The 16,044-nt window shown below is 36.6% G+C and overlaps 1 protein-coding gene across 1 annotated transcript; it reads left to right on the top strand.

Moving 5' to 3' along the window:
* The first annotated feature begins 349 nt into the window (after positions 1 to 349).
* On the top strand, positions 350 to 14,592 carry capza1a (capping actin protein of muscle Z-line subunit alpha 1a). The gene is made up of 9 exons (XM_007243206.4): positions 350 to 428; positions 7,734 to 7,797; positions 8,039 to 8,090; positions 9,223 to 9,280; positions 9,973 to 10,179; positions 10,417 to 10,496; positions 11,874 to 12,024; positions 12,616 to 12,678; positions 12,864 to 14,592. Exons 1-9 carry the CDS (start codon positions 390 to 392, stop codon positions 13,002 to 13,004), a joined length of 855 nt encoding a protein of 284 aa, XP_007243268.1. The 5' UTR covers positions 350 to 389; the 3' UTR covers positions 13,005 to 14,592.
* Positions 14,593 to 16,044: the final 1,452 nt, after the last annotated feature.

The following is a 16,044-nucleotide window of genomic DNA, read 5'->3' as shown; positions in this document are numbered from 1 at the left end:
ATACTTTTATAGGAATCCTCAAGATTAATTTGTGTAATAATCCTGGCCTGATACTGGGTTAAGATAGCACACACTAGCAATAATGCTAGCGTCTTTACCGCTTATAACACTATTTATGTAAAATATGAGAAACATGCAGGTACGTTTTCTTTACTTTTTTAGTAAAACGTTTTATTGTACTTTCTAAAATTAAAGGAATATTCAGGACTATTAATTAGACTCGTTTTTAAAATAAACATTTTAGCAGTTTAGCTCCATTCAACCCATTCATTGAGGACTCCCTCGCGGGCGCCCTCTAGCGTTTGCAGTCATAATCTGCTATAACGGGGAAACAAACAAGTGGGAGGGCTCGCCAAACACCGGCTCTGGGCTGGTCCAGTTGAGCCAAGATGGCAGACTTTGAGGAGCAGCTCACTGATGAGGAGAAGGTATGAGGCTAAAAATTGAAACTTTTTAACTTATTATCCTCTGTTTTTCACGTGTGAACTCTTAGTTTGGTTTCTCTTTGAAGCCGGGGCTTCTTGCAGTTGTGGTATTAAGCAGTGCTTTGTTTCTGGTTGGTAAAAACAGCTTGCTAAGACAACTAGTGAACCCAAGCAGTAGCAGCAGCCGTAATATGGTAATATGATCTGAAGGCAGCGAGCGGTGATCAGTTTAATGTGGTATTTTAATGTATTTAGGTTAAATCAGCAGAGTGGGACCGTTGTCTCGGCACTGTGTTGTGTTTTAAAGTTGTCTAAAGTGCTTTATTAAATAATCTGTGGTGTCTAACAAGCTAGCTAACATAGGTTAGCCTAGCTAGCTTGTGTGGTTAGGGTGTATCCTGGCGTTTTAAAGTGGGCGGTTCAGATTTAAGTTAACTAAGTTTTGTCTGATCATTAGCTAGTTAGCTTGCTATCTAGTTTACAGGTTTCTACATTTGGGGTATCTGTTCATTATGCTATATATGTTTTCTACTTTTAGAAGCATTTTTAACACAATGTATTTACGTTATATGCTAGCTATATGTTGAGTTATTTTAACCAAGTTGGCCTGGTTTCTACCCTCTAACCGCATTGTAACGTAGTTAGATAACGTTAATACCCGTGGAAAGTAAGCTTGTCTCTTATGCTTTCATTGAGTGTTGGTTATCTGTTTTTTATTTTTAACTTTTTATCAGTACTAATTATTATTCCGTTCCACCTTAAAAGGTACAGCAGTTCCCTTTAGGCGTATGTACACATTCTATATAAGTTACTTGCTGCTGCTCTAGTTAAGGTGGAACGGGAAAAACAAACAAAAACTGAGTTTTGTCTGATCATTGTTAAACTAGTTTATATAGGTAGCTAGTCAACTCGTAGGTTTGGTGTATGAGTGTTTTTATATTTTTACATTTTATTATTAGGTAATTTATTTTCCATTCCACCTTAAAAGGTTACAGCAGTTTCCTTCAGGCGCATATAAGTTACACATTCTGTATATTTGCTGTTTCTGTAGTCAAGGTGGAACTGGGGAAAAAAAAAACTTAATTCTTGTCTTTTTTCCACTACCTTTACAAGCAATTTCTACTCAATGTATTATGCTAGGTCTAAGTTATTTGACCTAGATAAAACAGTAGACCTGCCTGGTTTATACCCTCTAACGTCATTGCAATAACAGCTGTGGAAAGGAAGCATGTTTCTCATGTGTTTTTATTTCTTTGTTTTTATTATTAATAATTAATTTCCCGTCCACCTTAAAAGGTACAGCAGTTCCCTTCAGGCGCATATATACACATTTAATGTACTTGCTGCTCTTCTGGTTAAGGTGGAACGGGGAAAAAACGAAAAAACCCTGAGACTTGTCCTTTTCCCTCCTAAAAATAAAAATATGAAAACGTTAAGAGCCTTTAGCTGTCGTCTAAACTAATTCTGTGCTGTTTTTAACACATAAACGACACAGTGTTTGTTCACTCTTCAGGCGCCCATGACTTCTTGTTTGTATTCTCAGCTGGCCCTTATTGACCCAGCCCTGACTGGGCGTGCTGGTGCAGGCACTTGGCTCTTCCAGCGGTTAATCATCCACCCTCCACCAGCACTCTACTGCATGTAGGCCGCTGTTCCGAGCTTTAACATCCCCCCTCCCCCCCGCCCTCGCCGCTGTAAAGCTTGCAAAAGTCATGTGGTTAGAGTCATCATGTAGAGACCAGTAGAAGGAAGGCAGAGGTATTTCAGATATGCTCTGCTTTGCTCTGGAGAGCCCACACTGCTCCACTGCACTAGTCCACACTGTAATTAACTAATGCTTCTCCCTCTGAGATCAGTGAGCATTACCAATGCCTAGACCTTAATAGTCTCCCTGTTTCTCATCACATCTATTATTCCATTTTCAGAGTTGATGCAAATGCAGCTGCTCTGTGGAAAACAAATGAATATACAGCATGATGCTGATTATTGTGGATTTTAGTTGTTTAGATTTAGTAGCCTAATCTAGTAAGCACATTTTGATTTTCACACACACTGCTTAAAACAGTCAGTTTTACAGCTTCAAGGAAGTGCCCTTGAACTGTATCGAACACTACTGACTTCCTTCCTCTTCTCATAAAAGGGAGTTAACCAGATGAATTATATAAGAGTCAGCTAGGAGTTTTCAATCTACTCACTCTTAGGCAGGAAAGTAAGATATTCAAACATTTGGCCTTTCATTCTGAGTGTTTTTTTGGTTTGTTTTGTTATGTATGGGTAGTCTTTATATATTGCAAGAAGGCATGCACAGTGTTTCCAAAAAAACTGGTGACAGAGACTGTGTCGCAGACCCTTTAAAAGAAGTTCCTTCTAGCACTTTTTCAGTAACTTTTTTTTAACTCATAATTTCACTAAGTGACGTATAATGAAACATCCTGAGAGATTCTGTATTTTTTCATCTCACCTTATTTATAGAATGTGTGAGTGCTAAGATAAAACATGCTCATTTTAAAAGTGTTTATTTGCTTCTACTGATCTGCTCCAACCATTTTAACCATTCAAGCGCTTTATTAAAATGATTTAAGTTCCAAATACCTAGTTCTGACCTGGGTTCTGGAACAAAATGTCAAGAAATGAAAGTAATGAAATTAGTGATGTCCCCTAATTTCACTACATATTCACTTCATATTCAAAGGATCGGGGAAAAAATTGTGGGAAAAAGATCTGGGTCACTGATTTATCATAAAGTAATGCTATCTTACCCATACATCGATTCTGTAAACACTACATATTGCTTAGAAACAGTAGACAAGTGCTAGTCGTGTCATTAAGGCTTTCTTGTGCATATTCGGTGTGAACAAGCAGCGTTGCTTTTATTTAAGAAAATATGTATATGTAAATGAAAATGGCTATTTAGTTTGTGTCTGATAAAATTGTATATTTTGATACCATTGTTTCAATAATAATTAAACATTCATTTAAAAAACCTTAAGAGACAACTTGGATGTGTTCTTTCTTCTTCTCTTCTTCTCGGGACTCTTGGATTGGGACTCTGTATTGGCAGATAAAAATCAATGACTCAGACTTGGAGTCCGGAGCAAAAAATATATTAGGGACATGCTTATATGAAATTGTTGTTGTGTTATTTATGTTACATCAGGATTTTAACCATAAAATATTAATTCTTATGCAAACAATAAAAAAAGTGATCTGCTTACTGAATTTATCTAATTCAATTTTGGTAAAAACAAACGTTTAAAAAGAAAACAATCAACATAGTTAGGAGATTAAAAGTTAAATTGTACTCAATAAGCCTAATGATAAAATAACTAAACTAAAAATCCTTTCCTGTGGTGCATTCCAGTTCACTTGTAATGTTTAAGGACACTTTTTTTTGAATACCCAGAATGTAACAAAATATTTAGCTTTGTTCGAAGTTTAATTAGTTGAAACTAGGTTTGGACAGTATGACACTATTTCAGTGTACCATGCTAAATATTTTAATGATGCACAATATGCTTAGATTGAGTTGATTGCGGATATAGCACTAACAGAAATCACTAGTAGTGTATCATTTAAAAAGGGGTTACATTGATCTGGATCTGGATTATTTACTTGGTCTTTATTATGGAACATGCAGTTGGCCAGCATTCTCCAGTGCTGATATTTACAATATGCTTATGTAAGAGTGTAAGAGTGTGTTTGCTGTCATTTGCCTCAGCACTGATAAAGTGTAGCTATATTGGCAACCCTGCTGTTATAATGTACACTATTTTGATTTTAAAATTATAAACAGCTCATTGAGGGCATTTCTTCCCTCAGACTTTGAAAGCAACGAATTAGATACTGAAGTCTATAATTGGCTGAATGAGGTGTGTGAGATTTAGGTAGGTTCTTCTTCATGAGAAGGGTGAAAGACTACTGATGGAGAAATTGTCTTCAGTTTCTTCAGGCAGTTTGTTTAACATGAATGTGGAAGTTCCAAGTTAACTTCAGTCAAAGCTATTTTTGGAATTGACACTGACGTTTCTGATGAAATATACAATGCAGAAAGCTTTTTTTGTGCAATTATTGCTGAAATTTCTCAACAAATCCATTTCACAAGGTAGCTAACAGGCTAGTAAAGTCTATGCGATGAGCTTGATGGGCATTATTGATTACTGTGGCCTTTTAAAAAAAGAGTGCTTGTTGATGTATGATAATGCTTTCCATGACAGATGGATGAACAGTGGATTTTGAGTGCATTTTCAGTTTTATGTAAATATTAAAGCTGAAAGTGGAGTCACGGTGGTGCGTTTGGCATCAGAGTGCTCTACTTCTTAGCCCAGATCTAGAAGTGTTTGTGGTTTCAAACAACAACTGTTTTCTCACTTGTGTTCACAGAACAGAGGTTGCATCTGCAGTTTACCAGCACTGCAAGATATAGACAGAATGTCACGGTGATGACATTGCTACCGGTCATGTGTTTCAGAACAAACAATGAATAATTGTAATTGACATGGTTGAAGATAGACTTTTAGTTTTTTTGTTTGTATGTATTTTAAGTGAGGGCTGCATGATATTGGAAAAAATCTATATATTAAGATATTAAATAGATATTTATGAGACAGTACAAAATATAATTTTGTATCAAACAATTTGTAGCATGGTCTAATTGTTGTTGTATTGTGCAAGTTGTTCAGTTTATGTATGGTCTAATTTGGCTTACATTGCCCATCCTGTAGTGTGACTATTGTGATGCGCACATTGTGTTGACTATGCTCAAATGACATATTGTGTTACACATATTGTGTTAAACAAGTGTTTGTTTTTTGTTTTACATTGTATTTCACAATTAATAGACCAATATAAAGTCTCCAGCATAAAGTCTTTTTAGATTTCAGTAAAAGTTGGGAAGGTTTTTCCTTCTTCTGTAAAGTTTAAAATATTTTGAGACTCACTTTCATGCAGTTTTATTCATGACATATCAGAACGCTTAACTATGCATCACATTCTCCTCCTAATAAGTGAAGAAAAAGCATTACTGACTGATCAAGATTCAAGATTCGAGATTTTTATTGTCACGTCACAGAGTACAGGTGTACATGTGAGTGGAAAAACTTGGGTGCAGATCATTGGGTGCAAACTTGGGTGCAGATCATTGGGTGCAAACTTGGGTGCAGATCATTGGCTCTTCCTTTGTGAAATACTTAAGCAAACAGTTTTAAACATGTAAGAAGCCAAGCGATTAAATAACCTGATGTATGGAATAGGGGAAGTCAGAAATGACTGTGAACTCCACACAGAGGAACTAAATAATGTGGTTGTGATACCATTCTTTCAGCTTTGATGCTGATGCCAAGTGTTTCACAGTGCTGTGCGATATGACGATAAATATCCTGAGGACGATAGAAAAGTGTCTATTGTGCTACTTACCTTCTATCGTCCCTATCGTTTCTACAGTAATTTATTTTCATGCAAATGTATAAAGTAGACTACGATAAAATGTATTGGCGTGGTCACTTTGCATAAACTCGGTTTATATAAGTAATAAAGTAACATTCGCAAAAAAAAGCTTTATAATGTGGCTTTGCGACATGGCGCTGCTTTACGTTATTTGACGGACACGCGCGGACACGCCGGTTTGCGACATGCTTTACATTATTAAACTCATTAAAGCTGAATAATGGAGACGCATTGTTCTTTAGAAAAAAATGACCTACTGCATCTACCTCATCTGTTTTCATTTGATACATATATATTGCGGCACTAAAAGGTAGTAATTCTCATTTGTAAAAGTTGGGTTTAATGTCACTTTTGAATTAAAGTTGGAAAACAGTAAGCAATGATATTATTGTAATTTTTCGAAGAATAACTGAAAACATACTTAAATATGGTATATCATAATATATATTGTTATCGTGATATAAAAAAATCCATATCGTGATATATGATTTTCCCATATCACCCAGCACTAATGCGTAATGCAAAAAATAAAAAGACACTACATGCAGTTACACTATTAAAATCAAGGAGTTTGAAGAAACACAAACACTGTTTAAAAAAAAAATCTAAACCAGTATTGTTCCCAGTCCAGTCAGTCTCTATATGGAAGCTAAGTTTTGAGTGTGTTCAAATGCGCGTAATAATCCAGGAATTAGAATAGGATTTCTGCAGTTGTAAACAGCATAATGTGATTGCTTAGAAATAGAGATCTGTTTAAGAAATCTGATAACAGGAGCTGGATTTTAGCATAGTAATCAGATTTTTCAGTACATGTTTACACTTACTCTGAATTCTTTTTCTTCGTTTTCTTAGTCTGCACACGCACACAGACCTAACATATATCTGTTTATATGCATCAGTATTGAGAATCCTGTATGAAGGGCAGCACTGAATACTGTTGGAAACTTGTGCTGGTAAAGTGGGTCAATGTTTACAAAAACACCACAGCAGGAAATCTGAATCTTACGCCATGCTATTGTGAATTTATTAGCTTGTTACAAATTTTAAATCCAATTATTGTCTTGCTTATGTAAACCTAAAGTTTTTTCCTATTATCTGATTACTCTGGTGTAAATTGAAATGTAAATTGTTGACTTGTTTACTGAAAAACAATCTGCAGTTATTAGATTATTGTGTATGTAAATGCAATCTGTGTCAAATAAAATGAGAGTTAATTTGTGAAATCCACCTGTTCAGCCTACTACAGCCTACTAAAGTAAAACAATCTAAATGATCAAACTTTTTAGAACTTCTCAGATATTTAGCATATTTTTGTTTCTCTATAAGCTGAGCAAACTTGCCCTATTCCTCTGATTTTCGTCTTTGGTTTGTCTTGTAATTGGATAAATAAGTGAAACTGATCTTGGAAATGCTCAAAAAAGACAGAAAGGAGAGAGGACTGCTCCTGCAGACCTTTGGAAAAATGCCACATTCAGGCCGCTCCCTTTGCTCTCTGTAGCCCTGGTGCCAGAGGGGAGGGGAGTGTCCCAGGCCCCCTCGGCTTTCATTGCTAAGAAAAGCCCTCGCCCTTCTAAGGAGTGGCCCATAGAGCTGCACACTGAACACCTTTCACTGTAGATGAGCCTGGGTCAAACTGCGGGGTCTCCAAACTCACCCTACTGTGACCATGTTAGAACAGACAAACCATGAGACAGGCCTTAACTTTTAATAGCTGACAAAGTGTTTTGAATGACATCTATAGCATAATAAACATGCTAAAGTCTTTCTTGCTTTGTCTTTCTTGTTCTTTGTCTCTCTTTTTTTCAACGTTTATCTCTTTCTCTTTCTCACTCACCCACTCTCTTTATCTCTCTCCTTTTTGTGCAGGTCCGCATCGCAGCCAATTTTGTTATCCATGCTCCACCAGGAGAGTTCAACGAAGTATTCAATGGTGAGCAGTGGGGTGGAACTACAGAGTGATTCAGCAGCAAATATATTCACCCAGCAGTGAATGGGGCAGTGGTTTCAGCTCTAACCTGTCTCAGACTATTGGGGTTTGGTAATTCCACAATAGAAATTGCAAAGGTTTTGAGGGAAAGGGTAGAAAGACTGGATCATAAAATTAGTGCAGTGCATGATATTGAAGTGTCATAATCATAATTTAAACTAAATATACTTTCTTGTGGTTCTAGATGTGCGGTTATTGCTCAACAATGACAATCTGCTCAGAGAAGGGGCAGCTCAGTAAGTATTTACTTTGTTCAGTTTTAAAATTACATCACATAACATTACAATTGTATCAGTGGTTTCTTGCTGTTAAGTAACACTAGAAAAAAGTAGTAAAAGTACTGTATTTTGGTGAACTATTATCTTATTATCCAGTCTGACTGATCCATGTGACTATTCAACTCCCGGTTCCATTAAAATACGGAAGTCAAATCCTCTCAGTTTTGAGGTTTCTGTATAGTGCTGGTTAAGTAAGGAATAGCAGAGCAGACCATTTGCACTATGGTTTACCTTCTAACCAGTCATAATTCAATATCTCTCTCATTGACACAATTACAATCAAACTGAGTGGTTTTGTTAGCTTGGACAAAAAACTGAACTTATGCTAAAATGGTCCTCTTACTCAAACCTTCCGTTCCACCTTAAATGGTGCATAAGTTATGTAACTAAGGCCACAAATGAACACTGTCTGGAGTAGTTTATTTATTATTATTTTTTAAGTAGGTCCTTGCAGCATTCCTCAATGCAAAGATCTGTTTATGGCACATATAGGAAGCAAAAGAATGCTGGATAAAAACTTGAAAAGCTGATACCTGTAAATGCCTGGATTGGCACGGATCCAAAGTCACTGGATCAGATCAGGATGTCCCTATATAACACTACTACCTTCAAAATAACACCAAAAAAATTCACACGATCTTCACAAATATCTAGATTAACATACCGATTATTGCTACAAAATGTGAAAATGATCACCACAAGGCAGCGTACAGATCAGTTCCCACACAGTTCAGAGCTGGCTCTCTTTAGATGTCCATTCATTGTGGAATCAGTGTTGCTCTTTGTGGGACAGCCTGGCTATGGTTCACATGCTGCTATTAAAGGAAAATCTTAGTTTCCGTAATGGCTAGTTCTGATAAACTACCCTTTTGTTTTAAAAGCTTTCTCAAATGTCAGTTCTGTCTCAGTTGAAAGCAAAAGTTCACCTGCTTCCTCTTTTTGATCTGATATGAAGTGTGAAGGAGTCTGCATTAATGACACACTTTTTTCAGAGCTAGGGGTTAGAACTGCATGTTACACTGAAACAATTGTTAATTACAGTTATTGACAGAGATCCTAATAAAACATTTTCTTTCTCTCTGTAAAACAGTGCCTTTGCCCAGTATAATATGGATCAGTTTACCCCCATCAAAGTTAAGGAAGATCAGGTAATTCACATATTTATATTGCTTTCATGACACATGCATATGAAATGACTGCACATGCCAATAAAACATTAAATGGCAAGATATAAAATGTTAACAGTTATGGCTTGTGTATATACAAGCATACCAGCATCCAATTATAACCTTTGACATTTTCCCACATGCAGTTTCTCTATCATTTGATGATATAATGTACTGTAGATGGTGGGATATTCAAAGTCTTCACAATTGTTTGTTAAAGATCATTTTTTGATAAATTGTTTTACAATTTTAGAGACACAGTTTTGGTAAAGATTGGTAAATGTCTTCCCGTCTATGCCTTTAAGAGACTCTACCTTTTGAAAATGATCATTTTATACCTAGTAATGTGAGTTGGCGACAAATTACAACTGCTTCTATTTTAGTTTTTTTTTTATTATTATTATTAGTATCAATTACTTTTTTTTATGTAGCCTTTTGTTGAGCCATCTCAAATGTTTCTACTTTCAACATCTGTTGTGAATAAAATATGGTTCTGTGAGATTTGCTAAATACTGTATTCTGTTATAATTTACGTTTTAATCAGTATCAAAGCCCTTTTAAAAAGTCTCTTACCCCAGGCAGTACCAAAAGGTGGGGTATTAGCTTCCATAAATTTGATATTTGAATGAGTTTTTATTGGTAATGTTGTGCTAAAATCTTTTTAACATTTTCAGGTGTTGATCACAGAGCATGGAGACCTGGGAAACGGGCGCTTCTTCGACCCTCGGAACAAACTTTCATTTAAATTCGATCATCTGAAGAAAGAGGCAAGTGACCCAAAGCCTCATGAGGGTGAGGCAGCTTTGGAGTCGTGGAGAGAGGCATGCGACACCGCTCTGAGGGCCTACATCAAAGACCACTATCCCACTGGAGTGTGCACAGTGAGTGAGCTCCGGCTTTAGGACCAGGACCAGGAACAATATCTAAGTTTCTTAAATTTCAAACCACTCTTCACATTTCCCAGGGGGTTGTACTTATGGTGTGCTTAGCTCTGTCTAAATCTTCCTATACAGTGTGGTTAATGTTTCCATCCCTTTCCGCAGACCATGTGTTTGTTTCCCATGACCCTTTTGAAGCTCCTGCTGGGATAGGTCATTTCTCTGTCTTATTTCCTGTAGGTTTATGGGAAAACCATTGATGGCCAGCAAACGATCATAGCATGCATCGAAGGACATCAGTTTCAACCCAAAAACTTCTGGTACGGTTAGCTTGGCTCTCTGTCACTTATATTTCACAACAGTTCATGCTTTTTTGAGTATTATGCTGTTTTATGTCAAGTTCCATGATGACACTAACATGACACTTCCCATTGAACAAGATCATGTTTCCAGCTGTTTTAACTGCCTTTAGGGTTTACAGTTGTGTGAATGATGTGTTGTGTGTATTAAGAATGCATGCTAATAGCAAAGATCACATTGATCATGTATATAAAAAACAAACAAAAAAGAAAACTAAATATCAGTGTCAGATCAGGACTTGTTTGTTTCACTTAAACTGTAGTCAGTAAGTCAGTGAACTCCAGAAAAGCATAGAGAAGAAAATAATATTCTGATAATGCTTCGCTTCTGACTGTATTTCAGAATGTATTCTGCATTAGTAATGTTTGTGTATAAGCCTAAAGCAGGTTATTATAGTCTCAGGTTTTGTACCATAATTATATAATAATTTTGTAATTACCGTATTTTTTGCACTGTAAGGCGCACTAGATTATAAGGCACATTGTGCAGCACTAGAAAGGCACAGGGGTGTCGCCATGTTTTCCTAATAATTTAGCAGGTCTTGTCGCTGGGTGGCGAGACCTGTTAAGCTAAGCTAAGCTAAGTAAACAAAACTGTAGTTCTCAGTAAGCCAGGATGGTTATTAGCTTGCAGTTCATCCCACATAGTTTGTTTTAACGTGGTAAACATGCAGGCTACAGTTAGATATACTTGACTCTGAATAAAGAAAGAGCACAGTTGGCACAGTTAGCTGGTAATGCTAATGCTGCTCCAGCAGTGCTACCCAAGGTGGGCAGCAGGCTACAGGACAATAATACTTATTTCTGAACGGCAAAAGAGCTAGTGCTCAGCGCGGTTTACTGATAATGCAAATGCTTATAATGCTCCAGTCTGTCTCTGAGCTGGAGAACTAATTTAAAACTGCTGTATAACGCTGTACTTTAGCAGAGTGGCTTTACTGCTCCTTAATACCTGACTGGTAGAACAGGTGCACAAGGTGCACCAGAATGCAATGTACAATGAGGATTTAAAAACAAAAAATTATAGGATTTTAAGTGTGCATTATAGTGCAAAAAACATGGTAGTAAAATTGTATAAATCAGCATTGGAATAAGTATTTGCATCAGCAGAAATGTACATAAAGAACAACCCCATTTGCCCATTGTGTAAAAATAAAAGGGGATTCTTGGTAAATGTTTTCAGCATACTTAACTTTACCACACTCTTACAGCTGAAGTTGTGTAAACACCTTGAGGTGGGAAGTGAGAAGTTCTACACTGGACAATTTCCACTTGTGTGAAGTGCAGCATTAACCTTTTCTTCACAGCATTGAGCTTAGCGTCTCTTCTGTTTCACAGGAATGGCCGCTGCCGGTCAGAGTGGAAGTTCAGTGTGTCTCAGGCCACAGCTCAGGTGGTGGGTGTGCTGAAAATCCAGGTGCATTATTATGAAGACGGCAATGTGCAGCTGGTCAGCCACAAAGACATTCAAGAATCTATTGTCATTTCTGTGAGTAACTACCACTGAATTTCTATACTGTTGATTAAGAGAAATGGTCACAAATTACTGTCTAAATATATGGTGACAAACACAGCTGAGCTAAAACCTTTCACGTGCCTTGAACAGTCTCGTTCCAGAAATAGTTAAAATATTGATTCTAATAGACAGGAAATTCTGCATTGATAGTATTGGTTGTGTAATTTAGTATTTAATCACCTGTCTCAGAGATGTTGTCATTGTTCAATATATTTATAGAAACAGTTGCAGATTAGACAGGAAAGAAAGATTGTTCTTTAACTGGCTTTAGAACTTATGTAGATCAGATAAAACAGGTTATCATGCAGATTTCACACAGACACTTTCAGTGTGGTTAGCTCTTGAACTTCCTCCAGGCCCATACACACACACACGTGCTGTAGAGGAAATGTATCTGAGAGTGAGAAATTGGTATTGCAAAAACACAAGTATATATGCTAACTATTATTGTATTCTAAACAATGCTGCTTTTATAAACTGAAGTTGTTCTTTATTCCCTATTGTCTATTCAAGCTTTTTTTTTTTTTTTTCTTCTTTTTTTTTATTCTCACAACATTTTAACAGAATGCAAAGCAGACTGCAGATGAGTTTGTCAAGATTATTGAAAATGCAGAAAACGATTACCAGGTACTAAATGAATTCACTCAATGAAACTAAATAATTGTGAATTAACAGTCCTTTTCATGTTCTTCATAATATTTAATTGGATTGTTTAACTGTTCTGCCATGACAAGCAAAAAATAAATACCTTATTGTGCATAAAACAGTGAAACCAAAAGAGTCTTAAGTGCTTTCTTTGCCCCCCCCCCCAGACGGCAATCAGTGAGAACTACCAGACCATGTCGGACACCACCTTTAAGGCCTTACGCCGGCAGCTTCCCGTCACTCGCACCAAGATCGATTGGAACAAGATCCTCAGCTACAAGATCGGCAAAGAGATGCAGAATGCTTAGACCTGACCCGGCATGCCAACCCTCTGCTCGCGTTACTAGCCAAGAAACAAACTGAGAGGGGCCCAGGCCTGAACTCCAGGCTGGGGCCAAGCTTAGAGCACAGGCTTCTACGACAAGTGTGCTAACATATGTTTATTTTATTTTTTTGTTTTTGTTTTTGTTTTTGTTTTTGTTTTTACAAAAGCCAAGGTTCAACCTCAGCTGAAGAGACTGCCTCCTTTTCTGTATGGTCGAAAGGCTGCGAGCTTGTTTTAATCGGTTTAAAAACAGTCCTTGCTGTTGAACAAATACCTCCTGCAACACCAGTGCACAGGGTCAGAAATGTATCCCCCCCTCCACCGTCTTAATCAGCACCTCTTACACACACCATGCTCAGAGGGAGTTTTCTGGACATAGATTAAATGCAGTTCTCCAATTATTTCCAATAATGCACATATTTTTTAATCATGCTTTAATGTAGCAGTTGATTTTAGTTTTCCAGCTTTAGTAACTTTAATAACTTTTTTATTATTAATTTTTAAACCAAAAGTTGCTTTTCCTGATTAAATGGAAAGACCCCAGCAGATCTGCAAGCACAGAAAGCATTGGGTTGATTACTGAGTCTGCCAGGTGTGGTGAACCACTTCCAGATTTACATGCTTGAGCTTATCATTAAGATCATCATTGTGTACGTGAAAGCTGAATTCTGCCTTATAGTGGATAATTTGAGTTTAAAGCCTTTATTTTCATATTTTATTATTTTTAAGGCAACATTTATGATCTCATTAGATTGTCTATACTCTATTTTACATTTAGTTTTATTATTAATATTATTATTAATAATATTAAATTACGGTTAATGATGTCTGCTGTCTTGATCCTAATTTGTGCCAAATGTTAAATGGTTCATTTTTATGTAATATTGTTGGATATATTGATTACTGTCGACTAATTTTAATTTTCCTCTTTCTCTTATCTCTGTAGTCTTCTGATGAGTTTCACAAAGCAAGCATTTGTTCTTGAGGATGATGTTTTGTTTTTAATTTTGTATTATACCTATTATATTCATAATGTTGTAACCCCTGTCCAGAAAACAACCCCTGGAGGTCCGAAGGCCATATAACCACGTAATGCTTGACACTTTCAGATGCTGTTGTAAAAATGAACGTCAAGTAACTCTCGCCACTCTGGAGATCTTCTTGTTTGATTGGTCAGCTGCATGTACACTTTTTTTTTTCTTGTCCAAATTTGATACCTGTATCATGCCACCTTGTTCTGTCAGCACAGTAGCAGGTCTCCTAAAATCAGTGTTGCCAGGTGGGCTCGTGTAAATGTGCTGTCATTTGATTATCAAGTTTTTGCCAAAGTAAGCAGCACTGTGTTGGTATGGTCCACAGTTTCAGTTTACAGATGTGGTGTTCAGTGTCCCTGTTTCTCTGATTGGAAATGGTCAGAATAGCGCCCCCTGGTGTCAAAAACTGGTACACACTGTATGCAGTCACAGAAAGTTTACTCTCAGTCTCTGCCTCTTTCCCCAAGCCTTTATTACTATTTTTTACAAAGTGTATGAACAAATATGATCCCAGAGGAATAAAGAATTTGCACCAAATGACCGTGTATTAAGTTCATTCATGTTACATTTTATTAAGTATTTCATAATACCATTTTTACTTTTTTCTAAATCATGGAATCCAATATTTTGATTTTAAACAATCATTATTTTGTGTGACTGCTTCATAGTAGTTTACATTTCATACAAACACTCTGCAACAATACATTGTTCAAGATTATATTACATATAGGAATCTACATGTCACCAAAAAAAAAGGTTACACTCCAATAATTCGTTGGAACGCCTTTAGCTTAGCTTGTGATACGTATTCACTGTAGCATGGTTTCGATAAGCTAGAATTTGACCGCTGCACAAAGTATTCTCCAGCACATTACAAAGATTCTCTATGGGGTTAAGGTCTGGACTCCATGTGTGAAAATGATGATCTCATGCTCCCTGAATCACTCTTTCACAATTCCAGCCCCATGAATCCTGACATTGTTATCTTGGAATATGGTCGTGCCATCAGGGTAGACAAATGATGGAATAACCTGCTCTTTATTCACTATATTCAGGTAGTCAGCTGACCTCATTATTTCAGCAAATACTGTTGCTGATCCTGGACCTGACTCACTGCAGCAGCAACCCCAGATCAATTGCTTAGTTAAACCCAAGTGGAGACTTTATTTTTTGGCCAGGAAGTGTATGCACTAACCTTCACTAAACAAAAAAAAATTATAAAGTAAATTTTATACAGCTTTCTTTGATGTGGGGTGTTTTTTTTGTCGTGTCTGAAGTGTTGCCTGAGTAAGTTAGTAGTTACTTTCCAAAGTTAAATAACATAGAGGTTTAAATAATTTAGGCATTTTACTTGTATCTCATGTAGCTTTTTTAATATAAAAAGTTCTGTGTCCACGCTGACATAAGCTTAAGGTGTTTAGTCGTGCTATGTAAAAAAAAATCTGAGTATTTCAATGTATTAATTTAATTAATCTTTGTTCTAATTAATTCCTATTCTGCTGATAACTTTTATGGAGATGTCGATTTCATTTTCCAGCAGAACTTGGCACACTGCCCACCTTGCAAAAAAAAAACCAACTGGTCTAATGTAGTACTGGTCTTATGTAGTACTCTAACTTCTATATACATATATTTTATATAATAAATACATATATAATATACACTGCTCAAAAAAATAAAGGGAACACTCAAATAACACAATATAACTCCAAGTAAATCAAACTTCTGTGAAATGAAACTGTCCACTTAGGAAGCAACACTGATTGACAATCAATTTCACCTGCTGTTGTGCAAATGGAATAGACAACAGGTGGAAATTATTGGCAATTAGCAAGACACACTCAATAAAGAAGTGGTTCTGCAGGTGGGGACCACAGACCACTTCTCAGAACCTATGCTGTCTGGCTGATGTTTTGGTCAGTTTTGAATGTTGGTGGTGCTTTCACACTCGTGGTAGCATGAGACGGACTCTACAACCCACACAAGTGG

Source organism: Astyanax mexicanus, chromosome 5 (assembly GCF_023375975.1).
Source record: "Astyanax mexicanus isolate ESR-SI-001 chromosome 5, AstMex3_surface, whole genome shotgun sequence".
NCBI lineage: Eukaryota > Metazoa > Chordata > Actinopteri > Characiformes > Acestrorhamphidae > Astyanax > Astyanax mexicanus.
The sequence above is the reverse complement of the archived record's forward strand: the minus strand, read 5'-3'. Positions and strand labels throughout refer to the sequence as shown.

Excerpts from the sequence above, each read along its gene's own strand:
- capza1a (XM_007243206.4), top strand. The coding sequence starts at position 390 with ATGGCAGACTTTGAGGAGCAGCTCACTGATGAGGAGAAG. Across the intron at positions 10,180-10,416 it reads ATCCCACTGGAGTGTGCACA|GTTTATGGGAAAACCATTGA; the intron begins GTGAGTGAGCTC and ends TATTTCCTGTAG. Across the intron at positions 12,679-12,863 it reads ATGCAGAAAACGATTACCAG|ACGGCAATCAGTGAGAACTA; the intron begins GTACTAAATGAA and ends CCCCCCCCCCAG.